At 42.1% G+C, this 21,946-nt stretch overlaps 1 protein-coding gene across 1 annotated transcript; it reads left to right on the forward strand.

Moving 5' to 3' along the window:
* The first annotated feature begins 1,793 nt into the window (after nucleotides 1-1,793).
* On the forward strand, nucleotides 1,794-20,500 carry LOC139155138 (vomeronasal type-2 receptor 26-like). The gene is made up of 7 exons (XM_070730222.1): nucleotides 1,794-1,890; nucleotides 8,134-8,200; nucleotides 8,415-8,570; nucleotides 9,096-9,384; nucleotides 11,527-12,321; nucleotides 18,107-18,233; nucleotides 19,590-20,500. Exons 1-7 carry the CDS (start codon nucleotides 1,794-1,796, stop codon nucleotides 20,498-20,500), a joined length of 2,442 nt encoding a protein of 813 aa, XP_070586323.1.
* The last annotated feature ends 1,446 nt before the right edge of the window (nucleotides 20,501-21,946 follow it).

Here is a 21,946-nt window from a genome sequence, read left to right on the forward strand (position 1 = left end):
TTGATGAATGATGTCAGACATTCAGATACTAGAATATTAAAATGCTTGGAAATCTGCAAATTAGCCATAGAAATTCATGATAAAGAGGAAACAGAATTTCATAAAATGTGGAATAATTGGTATAATTGATTGGAAGAAAAACACAAAGTTAAATAGTTAGTAACAATAAAGGAAATAAGGTGGAAGATGAATAGATGTAGACAAGACGTTATGAGATAGAGATAATTGTAATGGGTTGGATTTTAATGAATTATGTGAATATAGACAAGTTAATGAACAAGTGTTTTATATACACAGAAGATATACTGATATGCAACATTGCTAAATGAATATTAATTTTTACTGTTTAGGTCTTGTTGTGTTATGTAATGTTATGTGGTGTCTTTTGAAAGTTGGTTTTATACATATGTATTTATATGTTTTTTAAACCGTTCAATTAACATTATTCTTTATTTTTAAAAAGTCTGTGGAATGGAAAGAAAAAACGAGGAGTGAAAGACCTTGGAAAGATCTTGGGCTTAATGACTTGGGGAGGGAGAGAGAAGGAGAGAGAGAGAGAGAGGAGGAAAAAGGAGGGAAGGAGGGAGGGAAGAGAAAATACAGGGAAGGGAGGAGTGGTGGGATTTAGATGGTCCTCCCTGGTTCAGGAGGTTTGGAGTTCGATCCTAGATAGAGGCAGATGTAGGGTCTCCTGCTTGGACAGAGGTTTGGACTAGGTGACCTGCAAGGTCCCTTTCAACTCTGTTGTTGTGTTCATCTGAACCGGCTGAATTGCCTGGTCCTGTCCACTCCTTCTGGGCTCCTTTGCATGACCCCGTCCTGCCTCATCCCTCCCCTCCTGAGCCCCCCTCCCCCCAGAAAAGGACCTGTCTCAAGATCCCGTGGGTCCCTTTGGATTAGGCAGTGTGATTCCCCGCCGGTTCCCACTCTGCACCAAGGAATCGTGGAAACGCTGCTGAGCCCAGAATGGGGCTTCGTAAAAATTAGGAATTGGAAGTATCCAGAAAGGAGGACCAATGAGAATTTCCCCTTCTGTCGCGTCATCGGTCTCCGGGCAGACTCTCCCTTGACTTCACCCACTGGAGGAGAGAGAAGAAGCCGAGATCCCCCCTCCCACTTTCCCGCTTCTCTCTCTCTCGCCTCCTTCAGGTGAAGCCACAAAGGACTCTGCCCAGAAACCGAAGACGCTCGAGCAGGGAGAATTCCCATTGGTGCTATGCCTCGTGCTGGCCCCTCCCACCTCCAACGGCCGAGATAAACGCTTCTTCGCGACCCCCCTCCCCTTGCAGAACCGCGGATTCTTCCTCTGGGGCTGGAAAGGGAAAAGAAAGGGAAGGAAAGAAGATAGAAGAAGGCCTGGAATTAAGATCAATTGTTAGTATTTATGTTTTTTTAAATTATGTATGTGATTTTAGTGATATTTTTACTGTTTTTACTTGTGTTTATAACCATTGTTAGCCGTCCAGAGTCCCTTTTGGAGTGAGCAGCATATAAATGAAATAATAGATAAATAGATAGATAGATAGATAGATAGATAGATAAGAAAGAAATGAAAAAGAAATTGAAAGGAAAGGAAGATAGAAGAAGGACATAAAAAGAAAGGAAGAGAAAGGAAACGAAACGAAAGGGAAAATAAAGGGAAAGGGAAAGAGAAAGGAAGGGGAGGGAAAGGAAGATAGGACAGAAAGGGAAAGGAGTGAAGGGCTGAAAAGCCAAGTATCAGGATCTCCGGGATCCCTTTGGCTCAGGCAGTGGAATTCCCCGCCGGTTCCCCCTCTGTGCCAAGCGAAGGGATGGCGGAGAGGCTGCCCAGCCCAGAATGGGGCTTCAGGCGACGCCCGGCCGGAGAAACGCCGGAGGGGCCGAGAAAGGCCGCCTACAACCGGCGAGGTCCGTTGTGCAAGGAACCCCCGAAGCCCCGGCGGCTCTTTCGGGAGGGAGGGAGCGGATGCGGCCACTCGGCTCTAGAGGCCGAGCGTTTGCTTGGAAGTTTGGAATAGGGAGGGCCCAGAAAATCGGAAAGACCAATGGGAATTCACTTTCCTTCAGCGTCATCGGTCTCCGGGCAGAGACTCCCTGGTCTTCACTCGAGGGAGTCGAGTTCAGGGGCAGAGAGAAAAGTGGATTATAGAGAAGACCAGATTTAAGAATATCAGAATGAGGATGGTGTGTATTTTATATAGTTGGTCCCGAGAGCATCAACCAGGCTGGGCAACTATGTAGTGTTGAAAAATGAATAAAAGTAGTAAAGCCAATAAGAGACTCATTATCATCCGAAGCATTAAATCACCTGTGATTGATGAATGATTTGAATAGGGATTTTGTGATTGTATGAAATCATATGAATATTACCGTAATTAATTACTATGTATATTATTATAGGATTTCATGAAATATCCGATGTAGCAATGCAGAAATACTGAATGTTTGCTGATATTATAATTTCTTTTGTTGTTTGTTTGATTGATTGATTGTTTTTTTTATCATTTTTGATTGTTATTTATTTATTTGTCTGTTTCAAAATAGGGAGGGAAGGGCCTGGAGGAGCATCCCCAGGAAGGGGGTCCCACCAGATGGCAGGCAGCCGTAGAAGGGAGGGAGGGGGTGTTATTTATAGTTAAAATCCTCATTAGGATACAGAACCGTCTCTTCAATTCTTTGAATCCCACCACTGCCGGGGACTCCTCAGTCAGCTCTCTGAGACCCCCAACTCCCCGCTGGCCGTGGGGCTGAGTCTCCCCTTCAGTCACCACTGCAGCCCCCCTGCATGATGGATGGATGGGGGGAGGGCAGGAGGAAGTCCACCTTCCCCTCCAAGGTTGCCATGAACCCCCCCTTGAGCTGAAGCCCCTCAAGACTTTTGTTTTAGGAGCGATTTTTGTTCCACGGTTGGAATATGCAAATTAACCCGGGGGGTGAACATCTGTGAAATGAAACCTCTCTCTCTCTCTTTGTGTGTGTGTGTGTGTGTGTGTGTGCACGCGGGGGAGTGTTTGTCCACCCAGATGCTTCCAGTCCCTGAAGAAGAATCCGCGGTTCTGCGTTGTGGGGGGGTGTCACGAAGAAGCGTTTATCTCGGCCGTTGGAGGTGGGAGGGGCCAGCACGAGGCACAGCACCAATGGGAATTCTCCCTGCTCGAGCGTCATCGGTTTCTGGACAGAGTCCTCTGTGGCTTCACCTGAAGGAGGAGAGAAAGAAACGGGGAAAGTGAGAGGAGGAGGGAGGGGGGATCTTGGCCTGAAGAACCAACTGGGGCTTCTTCTCTGGGCGGAACTCTCTTCTCTAGGGGGTCAAGGGAGAGTCTGCCCGGAGACGGATGACGTGGCAGAAGGGAGAATTCTCATTGGTCCTTTCTGGCTGCTCCCAATTGCTAATTTTGAGGAAGCCCCATTCTGGACACAGCAGCGTTTCCATGATTCCTTGGCGCAGAGAGGAAATCGGCGGGGAATACCACTGCTTCAGCCAAAGGGATCCACGGGATCTTGAGACAGGTCGTTTTCTGATGTGGGGGACCCTCAGGAGGGGAGGGGAGGGGTGAGGCAGGGCGGGGCCAGGAGGAGGGGGCAGGGCCAGGCAATTCAGCCGGCTCAGATGACCACAACAACAAAGTTTGAAGGGACCTTGCAGGTCATCTAGTCCAAATCCCTGTCTAAGCAGCATACCCTACATCTGCCTCTACCTAGGATCGAACTCCCAACCTCCTGAACCAGGGCGGACCACCTAAATCCCACCACTCCTCCCTTCCCTGTATTTTCTCTTCCCTTCCTCCTCCTCCTCTCTCTCCTTCTCTCTCCCTCCCCAAGTCATTTAGCCCAAGATCTTTCCAAGGTCTTCCACTTCTCGCTTTTTCTTTTCATTCCACAGACTTTTTAAAAAAATAAATAATTTTAATTGAACAGTTTTAAAAACATATAAATACATATGTATAAAACCAACTTTCAAAAGACACCACATAACATTAAATAACACAAGACCTAAACAGTAAAAATTAATATTCATTTAGCAATGTTGCATATCAGTATATCTTCTGTGTATCAATAACACTTGTTCATTAACATCTATATTCACATAATTCATTAAAATCCAACCCATTACAATTATCTCTATCTCATAACGTCTTGTCTACATCTATTCATCTTCCACCTTATTTCCCTTATTGTTACTATTTAACTTTGTGTCTTTGTTCCAACCAATTATACCAATTATTCCACTTTTATAAAATTCTGTTTCCTCTTTATCATGAATTTCTATGGCTAATTTGCAGATTTCCAAGCATTTTAATATTCTAATATCTAAATGTCTGACATCATTCATCAATTATGGTGATGTGGGAATTGATGGATTGCTGTACGGGGGTTCTGCAGTGATGGAGGCCGCCTCCTCATCTTCAGATGGTGGTTCTGGTGATGCAACACCCTGAACGCAGAGGCCAAACCATACACAGACCCCCAAAGAAGAACAAGGTCACTTTGCAGGGTCTCCACGGAACTGTGGCTCTCAGTGGATGGCCGCACCAGTTCTCTATTTATTTATGTAAACATCAAATTATAATTTTGTCATATCTTATCTATATTTCAAATTATTGTATTTTGTTCAATTTAATTTTAGAATTGTATTTTATTCCAACTTCATTTTAAATTGTATTGTATTCCAATTTCATTTTAAATTATATTATATTAAATTCAATTTTAAATTGTTTTATCAAATTTTAATAATTATTTGTTTCTGGAACTTTGCACTTTGATATGGCTCAAGAGCTAATCAATAAAAACTCATGTTATGTTGAACTATGACAGTATAGAATATTTGTTCGGGGGTGGGTGGGGAAACTATCAAGAACTTAATATCAAATTCTGGAAGAAACGGTGGGGTTGCTATCTAAAAGTTCTCAGTCTTTATTGCAAATTTTTGCAGAGCTCTTCCTTTTCTGCAATTAGTTGGAGATTTTTCTGTTGTGTTCCTGTCAATTATGAAGAACAGAGAGAAATTAGACTCATTGGGCTTTTTTACTTGAATCTCTGAAATAATATTACATGGAATTTCATGTATATGTTTGTAGTTATGCATATAAAAATCCAATTTTGCTATTTCCGCTATGACAACCAGAAGGTGTCTGGCTGGCCGGCTGTCTTTCTTTCTTTCTTTCTTTCTTTCTTTCTTTCTTTCTTTCTTTCTTTCTTTCTTTCCTTCCTTCCTTCTTTGCTTTCTTTCTATGCTGCTCACTCCAAATAGGACTCAGAGTGGCTAACAATAATCATAAATACAACAATGATAAAAATATAGTAATAAAATCAGCAATGAAATAAAAACAATAATATCCTGCAAAACCATTCCTACTTGCAGTCAATCCTAATTCCAGGCCTGCTGGAAAAGCCAGGTTTTAACGGCTTTCTGGAAGACATTCTACTTTCCCACATCCACCTTGCAACCAACCACACACAAGGATGAGGAAGAAACTGACTTCATGGTGATTTGCAGATTGTGCTGTGTGTACACACTTCTGCCCTCAACTTTACATGCAACAAATGTAAATTAATCCACCTTATTGAGGAAAAAATAGAAAACCTAGAGAAAAACCTAAAAACTCTGAAACACAAACATCAAAATGAGAAAGTCCAACAAACTCCTAGTAGAGCCAACACCTCAGAGGAGCAAAACAGAATCAACTCCCCAGAGCAGTGATGGCGAAACCTTTTTGTTCCTTGGGTACCAAAAAAGCATTGCTTGCTTGCGCGAGTGCCCACACCCATAATTCAATGCCTGGGGAGGGCAAAAACAATTTCCATTCCCCCCCCACAGACCCTCTGGAGGATGGAAATGGCCTGTTTCCCAACTTTTGGAAGCAAAAAAACCTCTCCCAGAGCTTCTATGTGAGCCAAAAATCAGCTGGCCGGCACACACAGGCATGTTGGAGCTGAGCGAGGGCAACAGCTCATGTGCCAGTAGATATGGCTCCACCTGCCACCTGTGGCCCCCGTGCCATAGGTTCCCCATCTCTGCCCCAGAGGATGAAAACGAATGGACACATGTCACACCAAGAAGGAAAAACAGACCAAATACAAAACCACTACCAATTCCAACCAGCCCCCTCCCAAACCCACTGCCTACAAGCAACAAATACCTGGGACTCCTCACACAAGAGAACCCACAGATAATTGACAAAGAATCACCAGCAAGAAAGCACAATAAAACTGCACCACCAGACACTACTGCAACAAAGAAAAATACCCACCCCCCCACCAGTGGTTCTCAACCTTTCTAATGCCGTGACCCCTTAATACAGTTCCTCATGTGGTGGAGACCCCCAACCATAAGTCCAGTGCCAATTCTCCCAAGAGCTTGAAGCTGATTGGCAGGAAGGTCAGAGGGACACCCCTACTGTAAATGCCTGATTGGTCAGATTGTAAAAATATGTTCCAAGGCACCAGAATATAATAATAATAATAATAATAATAATAATAATAATAATAATAACAACAACAACAACAACAACAATAGTAATAATAGTAATAATAGCAATAATAATAATAATAATAATAATAATAATAATAATAATAATAATAAATTAGATTTGTATACTGCCCCTCTCCGAAGACTCTGAAGAAGCTTTAGTTCCTAACACCAGGGGAAATTTGTCTTTTTCCATGGTCTTAGGTGACCCCTGTGAAATGGTCGTTCGACCCCCAAAGGGGTCCCGACGCCTAGGTTGAGAACCACTGCCCCACACCAACCCAATCAAAAGGAAAAGGAGAAAGCTGCTGATGGGTGACTCAATTCTCAGGGGAACTGAACCTACCATCTAGAGTTCAGACAATCAAACCAGGAGCCAGGGTGGTGCAGCAGGTGGAGTGCTGTACTGCAGGCCACTGAAGCTGACTGTAGATCTGTAGGTCAGTGGTTCAAATCTCATCACCAGCTCCAGGTTGACTCAGCCTTCCATCCTTCTGAGGTGGGTAAAATGAGGACCCGGATTGTTGGGGACAATATGCTGGCTCTGTTAAAAAGTGCTATTGCTAACATGTTGTAAGCCGCCCTGAGTCTAAAGAGAAGGGCGGCATAAAAATCGAATAAATAAAATAAACCAGAGAGGTGTGCTACCTCTCTGGAGCTAAAATATCTGACCTATCGCAAAACCTTACCAAAATAATAAAGCCCACTGACTACTGCCCCCTACTGGTGATCCATGGGGGAACAAATGACACAGGGAAAGACATGAATCAAATAATGAAAGACTAGGACCACTTGGGCAACACAGTCAAAACGATAGGTGTACAGGTGTTTTTTTCTTCCATTCTACCCACAAGAGGATGACACCTGGCAAGAGAACAAACAATCCCACAAATAAATCATTGGCTAAAAGACTGGTGTTTCTTCAAATAAAGATGTTCAAAAGTCCTTGTGAGAATGAGCCTAAAAAAACAACAACAGATGGGTCTTTGCCTGAGGAGGCCAGTTAGGATTTAAACGCCAGAGCACAGACTGCACCATACAGGCAGCGAGAAGAACAGCTAAAGCATGGAAAGGCCCAGGGGAGGAAGGTCCCTGAGTGCTGACAGTGGAATTCTGGGGGTTGAAGTCCACTCATCTTCAGGTTGCTAAACTAGCTAGTTTTCTTTTAACTTCTCTCTGGGTTTGTGTGTCTGTGTGTATGTGAGAGACAGAGAGAGAAATGTTTTTTTAAAAACTCTGCAAAGTTTTTTAAAAGTTTAAAGTTTACTAAAGTTGCATCAGCCCTTTTGTGTGTGTATATATGAGAGAGAGAAAGTTTTTTTTTAACTCTGCAAAGTTTTGGTAACTAGTTTTTCATTAAAGTTGCATCAGCCCTTTTGTGTGGAGCCTTTGAGCTTTAAAGTTCAAAATAAAGTTAAATACATGTTGGCTTAAACTCAGCAGGCAGCTATTTCAGATCTGTGAGATGCTCTGGCATTAACTGGCCCCTGGGATTTTGTCTTCATGCCAACAGATCTGAGATTTATTTGTTCCTTCAGCCACAGTTACAGTGTATTCCCTCCGGGGTCAGTTTCAAGCATGGAGCTCCCAAGCCTCTCAATTCGAGATGACCAAGTTAATTCCATCTCTGCCCCTGCCATTATGAGCCATATGGGGATTATTTCCCTTTCATTTCTCTCCAGAGAATTCCCAAAAGTTGAATTATCCAGGGATCTCTCCTGAGAGGGAGAATTATGATCAGCGTTTCAGGTCTGCTCTTTTGCTGAATCCTCCAGGAGAGACTTTGGGCAGAGAAATATGGAGTTTGGGGACAGGCAGAATCTGTGCTATTGCATGTACATCTCTCTCATTTCCAGGTGAAGCTGTGTTTCAATCAGGAAATCAACTGCATCATATTCCACCTTCTGAGAATCCTCTGAATTCTTCTAATTATTCTTTAGGAACAGGAAGGAGATTGATTGAGTCACCCCATTAATTATGGACCTCTTGCTTCTGCTTCTGATGCTGCTTGTGTCCCATCCAGTCCCTGGGAAGCTGAGAATGAAATGCCTGAGGAGTTTGGAGCACCAGGATGGAAAACAAACACAGAGCCTTTACAGCCCAGGAGACCATCTCATTGGTATGGTCACCAATGGAGAGGAAAAATTGCATACAAAGTTGCTTTTCAATGTGGCTCCTTCTCTTCAGTTTGTTTTCCATGATCCGTAAGTCATTCCGGGTGATGGAGGTGCACTCCCTCCGTTCTAACACTCTCCTTATTTTCCGTTTTTTCTCCCCATTTATTCCTATATTGGGGATGGGGAATATGTCTAATTTCCAGAATGATTTTTATTTCCACGGCTTCTCTCTTTTGTCTGATTTTGTGAAAGACTCAAATCCAAAAAGGCTGAAAAAACCTGAAAGGGCTGCAGATTATTTTCTTCTCTCTGTTCAATCAATTTATCATTTGAATAATGAATTTTATTTAAACTAGTGGTGGAATCAGTTGTAGTTGCCGTACCTCAGCCAATTTCCATATTTGTGTAACTGATCACTGCTTTTGGTTCAATGCTGGCTTAAGGCTCAGTAGGCTTATGGAGGATTATATATTAAAAGAAGTATTTGGTCTTGCTATCGATTATAATCACACTTTTTTTTACAATAGGGATGTTAATAGTTTTTACTATCCCTTGCTATTAATTTTCAACATTCAACTGATCAACAAGAATTCCCAGTTCCTGCACAACCTCACACTGGGCTACAACCTCCATGACAACTATTGGAGCACTTTCCGCACTTCAGATGCCTTGCTGGACATTCTCTCCACTGGAGAAGTCAATGTCCCCAACTATGGCTGTGGAAGGATGGACAATCTTCTGGGTCTTCTTAATGGAGCTAGAAGGGAAATCTCCATCGAGATGTCAACATTAGGAGGCACCTACAAAGTCCCACAGGTTTGTGTGTGTTTTTCTCCATCTAGTAAAGTGAGTGGTTGGTGAGCAATAGATGCAATCATGTCTTCTCCATGGAATTCAGGAGCTGCTTTTCTCCATATTAGCCTAAATCTCAATATTTTATCCCATTATGTTCATGTTGAGATTAATCATAAAAAGTCTGAAATGCAAGCCGTACAATCCCAGGAGAAGACATTCTACCAACTATTTAATTCATCAAAATTCATCCCTGGTTGTTGGGGCTTCTATTGACATCTTCATATTCACATATAAATAAGACTCGCCCTGTCCACTTGGATTGAAGTTGGCAATAGTAGCATTTTATCTATCTAAAATGAGGAATAAAAAGGACTCTAGCAATTATAGACCAAATGGACTAGCAGATATTGTTTGTTTGTTTGTTTATTAGATTTCTATGCTGCCCTTCTCCTTGGACTCAGGGCAGCTAACAGCAAATTGTGGCTAAATTTTTTTCCATGATCCTCTTTGTTAAACTCAAGAGAAATGCATTTGTTGCAGAAGAAACAGAATGTTACAGGTAGAGTTAAAAGCTACATAGATTTTATAACAAATAATGCATGTTATTAATCATATATTGTCTGAAATAGTGCCGGGTGTGGCCAGGGCTGTACCTGAGACTTTAATCATTGTTCCTTGTTTGCTTTTAATAAAGAGAGTTGCCTGTTCCCTTGCATCAGCTTCCTTATTGAGAGGACGAAACAGTTACTGGGAGGGGTAGTTGTATGAGAGGGAAAGTTACTAGCCACAACAAATTCCTTTCTTGGAGTCCAAGGTCATCCTTTCTTCTGCAGCGGTGGAGGAGGTCGGTGGAATCCCTTCAACCAAACTGGTCCTCATGATGAACCTGTGGGGGTGGGGAGGAGGGGTGAACCTTTACCTGGGTGGGTACTGGAAGGAAGTTAGTATCGTGATGGCTACAGTGTAACTAACATGGCTCTGTTAATAAATCGAACCTTGGATGAGAGAACTGGACTGGAATCTGATTTATTTCTCAGATGCTATTTGGGGCACTGACACCAAGGAGAAAAGCAACTTAGAACTAAGGAGACCTTTAGAACAATTAATCGGTGGAATAACTTGTCTGCAGAAGTTGTGAGTGCTCCAACCCTGGAGCATTTTAAAAAAGACACTGGAGATTTTAAAAAAGAGACTAGACAGCTACTTGTCTGGAATACTATATTTATTCATTCATTCATTCATTCATCTAGTTAGTTAGTTAGTTAGTTAGTTAGTTAGTTAGTTAGTTAGTTAGTTAGTTGGAAAAGTTACAGTCTTTGGAAAATGACATGGTAGCCACTGTTGGTCAGCCAATAGAGCGTGTAACACCTTTCCTTACCTGGGGTTGTTTTCTCTGAGACTGAATCTGGGACCCTCATCATCAAAGGAGCTCAGTGAGAGAAAGGGCCTGAGTGAAAGTGGTGCTTAAATGAAAACCTCCCCCTTCCTCATGCCCAATTATCGAAGTTGAAGAGGCCAAGGTTTCCCCCATGTTCTTACATCCATCTGATGTTTGGAGCTTGAGAGAGAAATCACTAGCAGAACCAACCCAATCACAGCCTCTGGGGAATATCTTGGGGTGGGTAAAAGGACTCCAGCTGCTGCTTTGTCTAAATTCAGAAAACATGGATATTTGCATAAAATTTAATCTATGGAAACTGACAGTCTCTGAAAAGAGACAAAGGTTCAATTAAAGAGAAATCTTAGATTATACAACTGACAAATTGTATTAGGAACTGAGGTCTCCCTCTTGTTGTATAACTGGAGAAGAAACTAAAAAGAACCCTCCAGAAAAAATCTGGGATACAGAAACAGAAAAAGATGCACCAATCCTCAAAAGTTATAATAGGCCCTTTATTGGAGTATTTCAATGTGTTAATCTAATTATGGTAAATTGTAGAGGTGATACGGTAATATTATTCACATTGTTTACAGTTTTTAAATTTATTATTTTTCATTTTTATTATACAATCTTGCTAATATTCTGTCTTTAATATTCTAAACACTGTCTAACTACAAATTGTTCTAATACATTCATGAGAGGCAGGCTGGATTTATTAAAATCTAATATTTTGGATTGGATCAGACCCCAAATATAATACAGCCTTTTCATTGTTTTTTCAGATCAATTATTTCAATGCTCCAGAGGCGCTGAGTGATAAAAGCAAATTCCCCTTTTCCCACCAGATGAAGCCCAAAGAAGGGATCCACTACCCAGCCATTGTCCAACTGCTCCTCCATTTCAGATGGACCTTGATTGGCCTCTTTGCTTCAGAGACAGAGAAGGGAGAGAATTTCATGAGGACTTTCCCTCCTGTGCTTGTCAGGAATGGAATTTGTGTGGTTATAACACAACAATTCTCAACAACTGAACCTACAGCCTCCCTCAGGGATGCCCTCTCTAAGTGGAGACAAGTCAATGTCTTTGTTCATTTCCTGGAACTTGATTCCCTTTGGGACAGAATTCTTCCTTTCCATTTAACATTCAGGCGATTGCCGAGATTCATTGAAGAGAAAGTCTGGATCCTCACACCTTTTGCAATGTATATAATATACAAGCACAGTCTTCTCAAATACGTCCACAGCATTTTGATGTTTGCTTATTTGCTCAAAAAAAGGCCAAATGATGAAGCCTTTGAACCCCATTTCTTTGTGGAAGAAAAGTTTCAAGATTATTATTTTCTCTCTTTTCTTTCAAAGAACGTCTTTTCTGTGAAAGGCCGCAGAAGATGCACCCAGAAAGCCCCACTGGAGACCCAGGAAAAATGGAACAGAATAGCGATCGGAAATGACTATGATTATTACAGCCTCACGAAGACTCTGGCCCATGTCTTGAATGCCGCCTATTCCCCCAGATTGAGGAGGAGAAGGAAGGAGGGAGAAAAGTGTTTGGGGTCTCCAGGGCTGCAGCCATGGCAGGTGGGGGGTCCTGATATGGATTCATGAATCTTAGATCCTTTGGAGAAGGAATCCAGAGGAGGAGGGGAACCACCTCAATGGATCTGCCCAATTTAATTACTCAGGGAATAATGGTTCCAAAGCCAGGGAGGGGTTCCAAATTTTTTAAATATCACTTGGTGGGCGTGGCTTATTTTGTGGGTGTGGCTTGATGATCATGTGACTGGGTGTGAGTGGCTTACCAGGCGTGTGACTGGTTGGGGATGGCTTGGCAATGATGACTGGGGGGGGGAGTGGCTTCATGGTCATGTGATTCAGCAGGTGAAGCTTGGTGGTCATGTGACTGGGTGGATGTGGCCAACTCAATGTCACTCACGTCAAGGAGTGCCTCGCCTGGCCCCTCCCCTCCCAGCCATTCCTTCTCACACTCAGCCTCAATGAATCTACAGTTCTGCAAAAATGTCGTTCACCTTTTTTCCAACTTTCCATACTTGAGATGTCCTTTCATGGACCCCTGAAAAGAGGAAATGGCTCCCATGCTTTGCCCAAGAGTGTGAGAGGCAACAGGCTTTTAAGGGGCTGCCAGACAGAAGGGGGGGAATGTATTTTCCAAAGCACCAGAAGGCCAAACAAGAAGCAATGGATGGAAACAGAAGAAAGAGAGAAGCCACTTAAAACCAAGGAAACATTTCCTGACAGTGAGAACCAATAGAGGTGCAGAAATATTTCAGTCATCATTTCACATATAAAATTGCCATTTGTAGAATCCAACCTGCATATTGTTCAAAACAGTTGTTAGTGTTATGGCTGATGTGGCTGAACATGGAATGGAATAGCGCATTAAGCTGGGCTTATGCAACCTGATGTACTGAATAAAGACACCCATATTTATGCTCTGGACTATAAACACTGAATGCACGTAAATCCCTGGAAAATATGTGGTAGCCCTGAGAAAAAGAAAGGCAGTAAAATTACTCTCTCTTCTACTTTTTTTCTTTTTCTCTTTTTCATCTCTCCCTTCCTTCATTCCTTATTCCTCCCTTCCTTTTCCTCCCTCCCCCTCTCTCTTTCTTTCTTTTCTTTCTCCCTCCCTCTCTCCCTCCTACCCACCCTTCCTGCCTGTCTCCCTTCCTTTTCCTTCCTTCCTTCCTTCATTTGCTTTGTTTATTTGTTTCTCTCTCTTTTTCTTTTGTTCTTTCTTTCCTTCTTTCTTTCCTTCCTTCTTTCTTTCTTCATTTCCCCCTCCCTCCCCCATTAAACTTTCCTTCCTTCCTTAATTCCTTTTCCTCCATCACTGCCTCCCTCCCTTCCCCCTTTCTTTCTTTCTTTCTTTCTCCCTCCCTGCCACCCAATCTTCCTCCCTCCCTCTCTCTCCCTCCCTCCATCTCCCTCTATCCCTTCCTTCCTTCCTCTTTTGTTTTCTTTCTTTCTTTCTCCCCCTCTTTATTCTTCATATTCCACACACACACACACATCCTTCCATCCTGTTCCTGCCTCCCTTTCTTGCTTTGTTTGTTTATTTGTTTGTTTATTCCCTCCCTCCCATCCTTCCTTCTTTTTCCTCCCTCCCTCCCTCTTCTTTCTTTCTTTCTTTCTCTTTGTTTCTTACTTTCTGTTCTGCTTGACTGGGCTCAGGCAATTAGTAACAGTCCAAGGAAAAGAAATCAAACACACTCGTGCTGTTCTAATCAGAAAAACTTGTCTTAAACAAACAAAAAAGGGTTAACAAAAACAGTCCTTCTTGTCAGGAATAAACGATAGTGCAAGACGTAACTCAGCCCACATACAAAACACAGGAAAAAGCAAACAAAGACAACCTGCATGGAGCAGAAATGTTTCAGGAGTCCTTTGAATCTTGGAGACTCGAGAGCAAACAGCAAGTCCCAGAGGTTTCACCTCCTACGTGCCTGACAAGGCTGGGTTGAAATCCAAAGGCACGGAACAGTAATTTCACAGCAGGAACCACCAAGGCACACAGATAAACAGCCACAGTTTGCCTTTTGCCTCTGTTCCCTTTTACACCTTTAGCCCTCATTAAGGGAACCACACCCAGCCCTCAGTATAAGAACCACACCCAGCCCAGGTGCTACTCTTATCACCGGTAATAATCCTTTACTTGAACCCGCCTTTGCATGGCTCTTCGGCTATGCATGTCTATGAACTGGTCTGCAGAGGAATCCAAGGAAGATAGACTGTCTGAGTGACTGCCTGCCAAATCCCTTCGGCTGTCTGCTGGGTCCTGCGTGCTGTCTGCCAACTCCTCTGAACCAGTGGCCTCATCCTCATGGCTGTCTGCCACATCTTCCTGGCTGTCAGCCAGGCTTTCGCACTCACTTTGTGCCGCATCTCTCCCTTCTGTGGGAGCAACGGCTGGCCCAAGCCCAAACACAACACTTTCTTTTTCATTTTTCCCTCCCTACCACCCAATCTTCCTCCCTCCCCCTCCCTCTATCCCTTCCTTCCTTCCCCTTTTGTTTTCTTTCTTTCTTTCTCCCCCTCTTTATTCTTCATATTCCACACACACACATCCTTCCATCCTGTTCCTGCCTCCCTTTCTTGCTTTGTTTGTTTGTTTATTCCCTCCCATCCTTCCTTCTTTCCTTTTCCTCCCTCCCTCTTCTTTCCTTCTCTTCCTCTTTCTTTCTTTCTCCCCCTCTCTTTATTCTTCATATTCCACACACACACCCATCCTTTCATCCTATTCCTCCCTCCCTCCCTCCAAACCTACCTTCCTTCCTTTTCCTCCCTTCCTCTTCTTTCTTTCTTTCTTTGTTTCTTACTTTCTTTTTCATTTTTCCCTCCCTCCCTCTCTCCCTAACCTCCAACCCAACCTCCCTCTGTTCCTTCCTTCCTTTTCCTTCTACCTCCCACCCTCTCTCCTTCCCTCCCTCCGTATTTATTTATTTATTTCCCCCCTCCCTCCTCCTTCCTTCCTCCTCCCTCCCTTCCTTTTTTCTTTTTTTTCTTTCTATTTTATTTATTTATTTTGTCAAACAATTATAGGGTGGTAATTTGTATAAATTAAAAATTAGCTAAGTAATGATAAAAAGTAACAAAAGAAGACAATAGGACAGGGACGGTAGGTATAGTGGTGAGCTTATGCATGCCCCTTACAGACATCTTAGAAAGAGGGAGAGGACAATTGTAGATAGTCTAAGGTTAAAGGTTTTGGGATTACCCTGTTTCCCCGATAGTAAGACACCCCCGATTGTAAGACGTATCGGGGGTTTCAGGGGGGTCGGCTAATATAAGCCGTACCCCGAAAGTAAGACATATGTCTTATTTTCAGGGAAACACGGGGGTATTGCCGCCTCCCTCTCATCTAGCTGTGCGCCGCCTCCTGCCCACGTCCGCACCGTCCCCCTCTCCATACGTCACTGCGCCGTCCCCTGCACTTGTCACTGCCGCCTCCTGCTTAAAATACGGTAATGCACACAGTATTAATCATACATCAGTAAAACATACACACTGGCATACTGGGGTATCATCTGCTGTTTTGTGGTGAATACAATACTGTTCAGGTGGTTAATAAATGTTAATTTTATGGCTAAAACAAAAAATTCGACAATTTTTTTCCAATATAAGACATACCCTGAAAGTAAGACATAGTGGGGCTTTTGGGGATAAAAAGAAAGTAAGACACTGTCTTACTTTCGGGGAAACACGGTAGGAGTAGAAACCACAGAATCAGGTAGTGCATTCCAGGCGTTGATTACTCTGTTGCTGAAGTCGTATTTTTTGCAGTCAAGTTTGGAGCGGTTGACATTTACTTTAAATCGATTTCATGCTCGTGTGTTGTTGCGCTTGAAGGTGAAGTAGTCGTTAACAGGTAGGACATTTTGGTATATGATTTTATGAACTATAATTAAGTCAGAACGAAGACGGAGTTTTAAGTTGTCTATACCAAGAATTTCAAGTCTGGCGGAGTAAGGTATTTTGTTGTGAGAAGAGGAGCGAAGAACACTTCTTGTGAAATATTTCTGGACTCTCTCAATTGTGTTGATGTCAGATATGCAATGTGGGTTCCATACAGGTGAGTTGTATTCTAGGATTGGTCTGACAAATGTTTTGTAAGCTCTTGTTAGCAGTTCAAAATTACCAGAGAAGTAGTGGCGAAGGATTAGGTTAACAACTCTTAAGACTATAAGATGCACCTGTGCATAAGACACATCAATATTTCAAAAAGGTAAATAAGAAAAAAAAAGGTTTTGTCCTCCCTCAGCCCCCAGGATCCCTTTGCAGACCTTCCAAACCCTCTGCCCACCTGTTTTCACATGGAGCTGGCCTTAGGGAGGCCAAAAATGGCTATATTCAGTGTATAAGATGCACCACCATTTCCACCCTCTTTTTGGGGGGAGAAGAAGTGTGTCTTATACTCCAAAAATATGGTATTTAGGAAGTGTAATGGTATCTGAGAATGACTTTAGGGATGGGGAGAAGAGAGACTGCCTAGGGAAGGATCAGATCAGAGGGGAGAATCCTGCAGCTGCTTAATGGGAGAAAACAAAACTCAGAAAGGATCTTTGCTAACTTTTCAGTCTGAGAAAAGAGTTGGTGAGACATTTGTTCTTTCAGATTTGCAAAATGTGGTTAATGTTGCATTACAATCAAGTAGAATTAGCATATCTGGAGATGACAAGGGAGATGATGAGCCTGACACCTTTCTTCTTGATAAACCCCCATGCTTTCTGGGAATCTACCTGTGGTTTCTAAAGACTTTATGAATCATCTTTTTCTGTCTCTCTATTCATTTTATTTCTCATCTGCTCTAGAATGTTCCCTATAATTGACCAATTGTGTCAATTATATTTTCTCTATATTTTGTCAGTATATGATTGACAAATTTTTCTCAAACTTTTTCACTCACTTTTGAAGATAATGGCAGTATTATTTAACCATCTTTGGAGATTAGACAATTGTAGAAGAAATACTTAATGTGGGATAAGAAACAATGTTTTCTGTATTTCAAATTCATGGATGTTCCCATTCTAGTTTCATCCCTTTCTGGAGAAGAATGAATATTGGAATATTTCACACTTTAAACTGTACTTGGACCAAAATGGAGAGATAAAAGCAGATCTTTTCATTAGAAGTGACTTGGTTCTCCCCAAGGAGGATCCCAAGGAAGAGACTCTGGCATTTTTTGAAAGGCAGAGACTTTCTATCGACCAAGATGCTCTTTCACGGCTAAAGTTGCTCAATAAGGTGGGAGAAATTTTGCTGCCTTTTCTCTGTTTTCCAAAGCCTGAGGTCCCATTTCAAGTGGGGAAAGCCTAGAGTCTCCAGGGTGGTTGGCCTTTCATGGCAGTTGGTGTCATCTAATGGAAGTTCTTCAACAGACAGGACCTAAGTGGCGCAGCTTTGCCATGTTTTATGGGAATCTTTCAAGATCTTACTGGTCAGAGATTTCTTTCTTCATCAGAGTTTTATTCTACATTAAAAAACCTGAATGAAATAAAAGTTCCCTGAAACCTTTTACTTTATTCATGTTAAAACCTTATTCTCAGTTTTAATATGAATATATCATCATGCTTAAATATTTTTTCTGCAATTCCATCCCTCCAGACTTTATTGAATAAAAAAGTGCTTTATTGTAATGTTACATTCAAGCAAAAGGGAGGAATTTAAATTAAATGAAGAATCTGCTGGTTGTTATACCTCCTGCATCTGTTCAGAAGAAGTCAGAGGTTTCATGTTTACCTCAGTGAAGACCAGAGGCTACTTCTCTCCATCTATTTTTACCTCCGTTTTCTATGGATGGAGAGTCCTACCATATTTCCTAACACATTCTCTTTTCTCTGCTTAGTCCCTGCCTGAGTCCAAATGTGTGGAAAGTTGTCATCCTGGATTGGTCAAGAGGGCTCGAGAAGGAGAACCAGTTTGCTGCTACGACTGCGTTCCTTGTCTGGAGGGGACCTTCTCCACTCAGGAAGGTGGGTGACACTGAGGAAAATGGGAGGCTTTGTGGAACTGGACCAATCCAGAACATTTTCATGAAAATAAAAGATAAAAGGCAGATTGGAGCAAACCTGAATTTTTATTTTTAACCTGCAGAATTTCTTATCTAAAAGGAAGCAAATCAAAAAGACTTTGAAGGAGGGCTGGGAACAGATGGAGGGGGTGGAAGACTGGGCAAACATTAGTTTGAATAAATGCTGCTAAGTTTACCTTTCTATGAACATCTGAGATCTTTGAAACTTGATGAATTCTTCCAGGTCTACCTTCTGAAAGACTTTGCAATTCACTGTATACTGGCCTCTCCTTGAGAATCACTGAGAAGGTCCATAATGTAGTGTTGTGGATGGTAATGGGGGGGGGGACTCATTACTCAAACATTCTGCCAGTCATATAGATCAATCAAACAATTAAAATAGAGCTGGAAGGGACCTTGAAGGTCTTCTGGTCCAGCCTCCTACTCAAAAAGCAGAACCAATGATGGAGAACCTTTTCAGCATTGAGTGCCCAAACACATGTATGTGCATGCAGGTGCAAGTGATGGAGCACCAGAAATCTAAAGACCAGCTGTCCAGCACTTACATGCCTGTTTTAGCTATTGGGGGGAGGGGGGCATTTTCAGGGAGTTTTTGAGATATGGCCTGAAAACTCTTTCAAACTTCTTTTGGCTGCTTTCTGGACCATTTCTCAGGCTCTTTTCAGGCAGTTTCCCAGTGCTCCAGTGCCTGCAAAGATTGACATGTGCACTGGAAATCAGAACATCATCTGGCAATGGCACACATGCACACAGTGAGGGCTCTGAGTGCCACCTCTGCCACCCATGCCATAGTTTGCCATCACGGACCTATACCATTTCAGATAAGTGACTGTCCAGTCTCTTCTGAAAAACCTCCAATATTGAAGAACCCAAAACCTCTGGAGGCTGTTCCACTGGTTAATCGTTCTCACTGTTAGAACGTTTCTCCTTAATTCCATATTGCTTCCAGATGTTACAGGATACTGTAGGCATCCCCCAAGTCCCTTTAACTGCCATGGGGCAGGACTCAGGATGTTTGCCTAAAAAGATGTTAGGATTCATTATTAACCTCTAATAATGTAGGTTCCTATGAAGATTCTACACATTGCACTGAAAATAATTAGCATCCTATGACTTCCCTCAATTTCATATAGTACTTAGCTACATTTTTTAAAATATCAGTTTTATCTCTTTTTAATGGAATTGTTTAGAAATACATCTTGGAAAATGTTTCTGGAATTAGGTGTAGTCCAAAAACTGTATTTCTTGCAATGTTAAAAAACAAAATATTAAGGAAATATTGCTTTTTATTTTTCAGATACTGAAAAATGCACCAAGTGTCCAGATGATAAATATCCTAATGAGCACAGCGTCCAATGTATCCCCAAAGTTATAACCTTCCTGTCTTATGAAGAACATCTGGGCATCATCCTGGTCTCTTTTGCCCTACTTTTGTTCCTAACCACAGGTCTTGTTTTAATCACCTTCATTAAATACCTAGAAACTCCCATTGTCAAAGCCAACAACCTGGACCTCTCCTACATTCTCCTGGTCTCCCTCCTGCTTTGCTTCTTGTCTTCTGCTCTCTTCATTGGTCAACCAAGAAAAGCCACCTGCCTTCTCCGACAAACGGTTTTCAGCATCATCTTCTCAGTTGCCATTTCTTCTCTCTTGGCCAAAACCGTCATGGTAGTGCTGGCTTTCCTGGCCACAAAACCAGGAAACAAAATGAAGAGATGGCTGGGGAAGAGCTTGGCCAACTCCATCATCCTTTCTTCTTCTGCTGTCCAAATTGTCATCTGTTCCATCTGGCTGGGAGTTTCTCCCCCATTCCCTGACTCTGACCTCCACTCTCAGCATGGAGAGATCACCCTGCAATGCAATGAAGGGGCTGTTGTCATGTTCTACGTCACCCTCAGCTACATGGGCTTCCTGGCTGCCATCTGCTTCATGGTGGCTTTCCTGGCCAGGAATCTGCCTGGGGCCTTCAACGAAGCTAAGCTCATCACCTTCAGCATGCTGGTCTTCTGCAGTGTCTGGGTGACTTTTGTGCCCACCTACATGAGCACCAAAGGGAAATACACGGTGGCTGTCCAGGTCTTCTCCATCCTGGCCTCCAGTGCTGGTCTGCTGGTCTGTATCTTCATCCCCAAGTGCTGCATTATCCTTCTGAGGCCAGACCTGAACACAAAGGAGCATCTCACATCCAGAACAAATGTGAAAACATGATATATAACAGCATTGTGATATTGTAAAAATTGTTAACATGACTTTTATTTGATTTCCATTTAGATAGTATGTAGAAGTCAAAGGAAAAAATATCTATATGTTTCAAAATGGGAAATTGTTGAACGATGGGAATTCTTGCAGCTCCGTCCACTTTCAATAAATTTTGCTAAAGAGATCTTTGTAAAATTCAGTGGAATTCAGCTGTTCAGCAACAACTACTGAATGTGAAAGCTTATAGAAAATAATGTGGGCACTTGTTCCTCTTGACAACAGCTAAAAGTGTTTCTGAAAGAGAATGAGTAGGAAAAGATGTGAGGACGAAACTGTTGGAACTAAGTACCAGCCTGGTTGCCTGATCCTCTCTGTGAGAATGCCAGAATGATGTGAAATGCCATGTTTGGTAGGTTCTCAGCTTGGAAGGGAAATCTTCATCCTATATAATTCTGTCTTTCTTTGGGATTTGAGTTTGAGATTATTATTTTTTGTTTCTTTACTTTGCACCAAAATAAAAAAAATAAAGTAAATTTAAAAAAATAAAATTTGTAATGAAATTTCCACTGTGTTTTTTTCTTTCAAGCAGAAAAATAAAGTCACAGTTTTCAGGCCTTTTAATTTTCCACTCTACAATTTCTGCCTAAAGCATTTTCTCTGCTCCTCTTCCAAGCTCTTCTTGTCTGTGAAGGACTGGAGAAGATGTCCAGAGAAAAGGACCTGGAGACTCTTCCCAGGAGGAGTTGAAGGGATCCTGTCTAAAGGCAGGAGGAAGAGGATTAGACATCAGGTGGACTTTGGCTAAACTGGAAAACAGACTGGAAAACACACAAACCTTTAAATATGTACCACACTTTACATCCACAAAGTAATATCGACAAGTTGTACCTGCCAAGAAAAATAGGAGGCAGAGGTCTATTGCAAATCCATCAAACTCTAGAAGAAGACAATGAAAGTTTGAACGATTATGTGAACCAAAGTACAGAAACAATGCTGCAAGCTGTGAAAACAGAGAATATAAAAACAACAGAAACTCAGGCAGAATATAAGGAAAAGCAGCTGGTTGTTGTAGATTAAATAGCTGGAAAACCAAAGCTTTGCATGGACAACACTTGAAAAACATTGAAGGAAAATGTGATGACAACCTTACATGGGAATGGCTTATGATGGGAACCATCAAGAAAGAAACAGAAGGTTTAATATTTGCTGCCCAAGAACAAGCACTACAAACTAATGCTATGAAGGAAAAGATACAGAAATCCACTGACAACCCAAACTGCCCAGTTTGCAATGAGAAATTTGAAACTGTTTCACACTTAATGTCAGTGCAGCAATATCATGCAAACTGGTTGCAAAGCTAGACATGATTGAGTTGCTAAATTAGTCCACTGGTCATTATGTAAAAAATACGACATACCTGTACCCGAGAAGTCATGCAGGCACAAAGTGGAAGAA

Source organism: Erythrolamprus reginae, assembly GCF_031021105.1.
Source record: "Erythrolamprus reginae isolate rEryReg1 chromosome 13 unlocalized genomic scaffold, rEryReg1.hap1 SUPER_13_unloc_11, whole genome shotgun sequence".
Classification (NCBI taxonomy): Eukaryota; Metazoa; Chordata; class Lepidosauria; order Squamata; family Dipsadidae; genus Erythrolamprus; species Erythrolamprus reginae.

Excerpts from the sequence above, each read along its gene's own strand:
- LOC139155138 (XM_070730222.1), top strand. The coding sequence starts at position 1,794 with ATGGCGGAGAGGCTGCCCAGCCCAGAATGGGGCTTCAGGCGACGCCCG. Across the intron at positions 8,571-9,095 it reads CCCAGGAGACCATCTCATTG|GGATGTTAATAGTTTTTACT; the intron begins GTATGGTCACCA and ends TTTTTACAATAG. Across the intron at positions 9,385-11,526 it reads GCACCTACAAAGTCCCACAG|ATCAATTATTTCAATGCTCC; the intron begins GTTTGTGTGTGT and ends TTGTTTTTTCAG.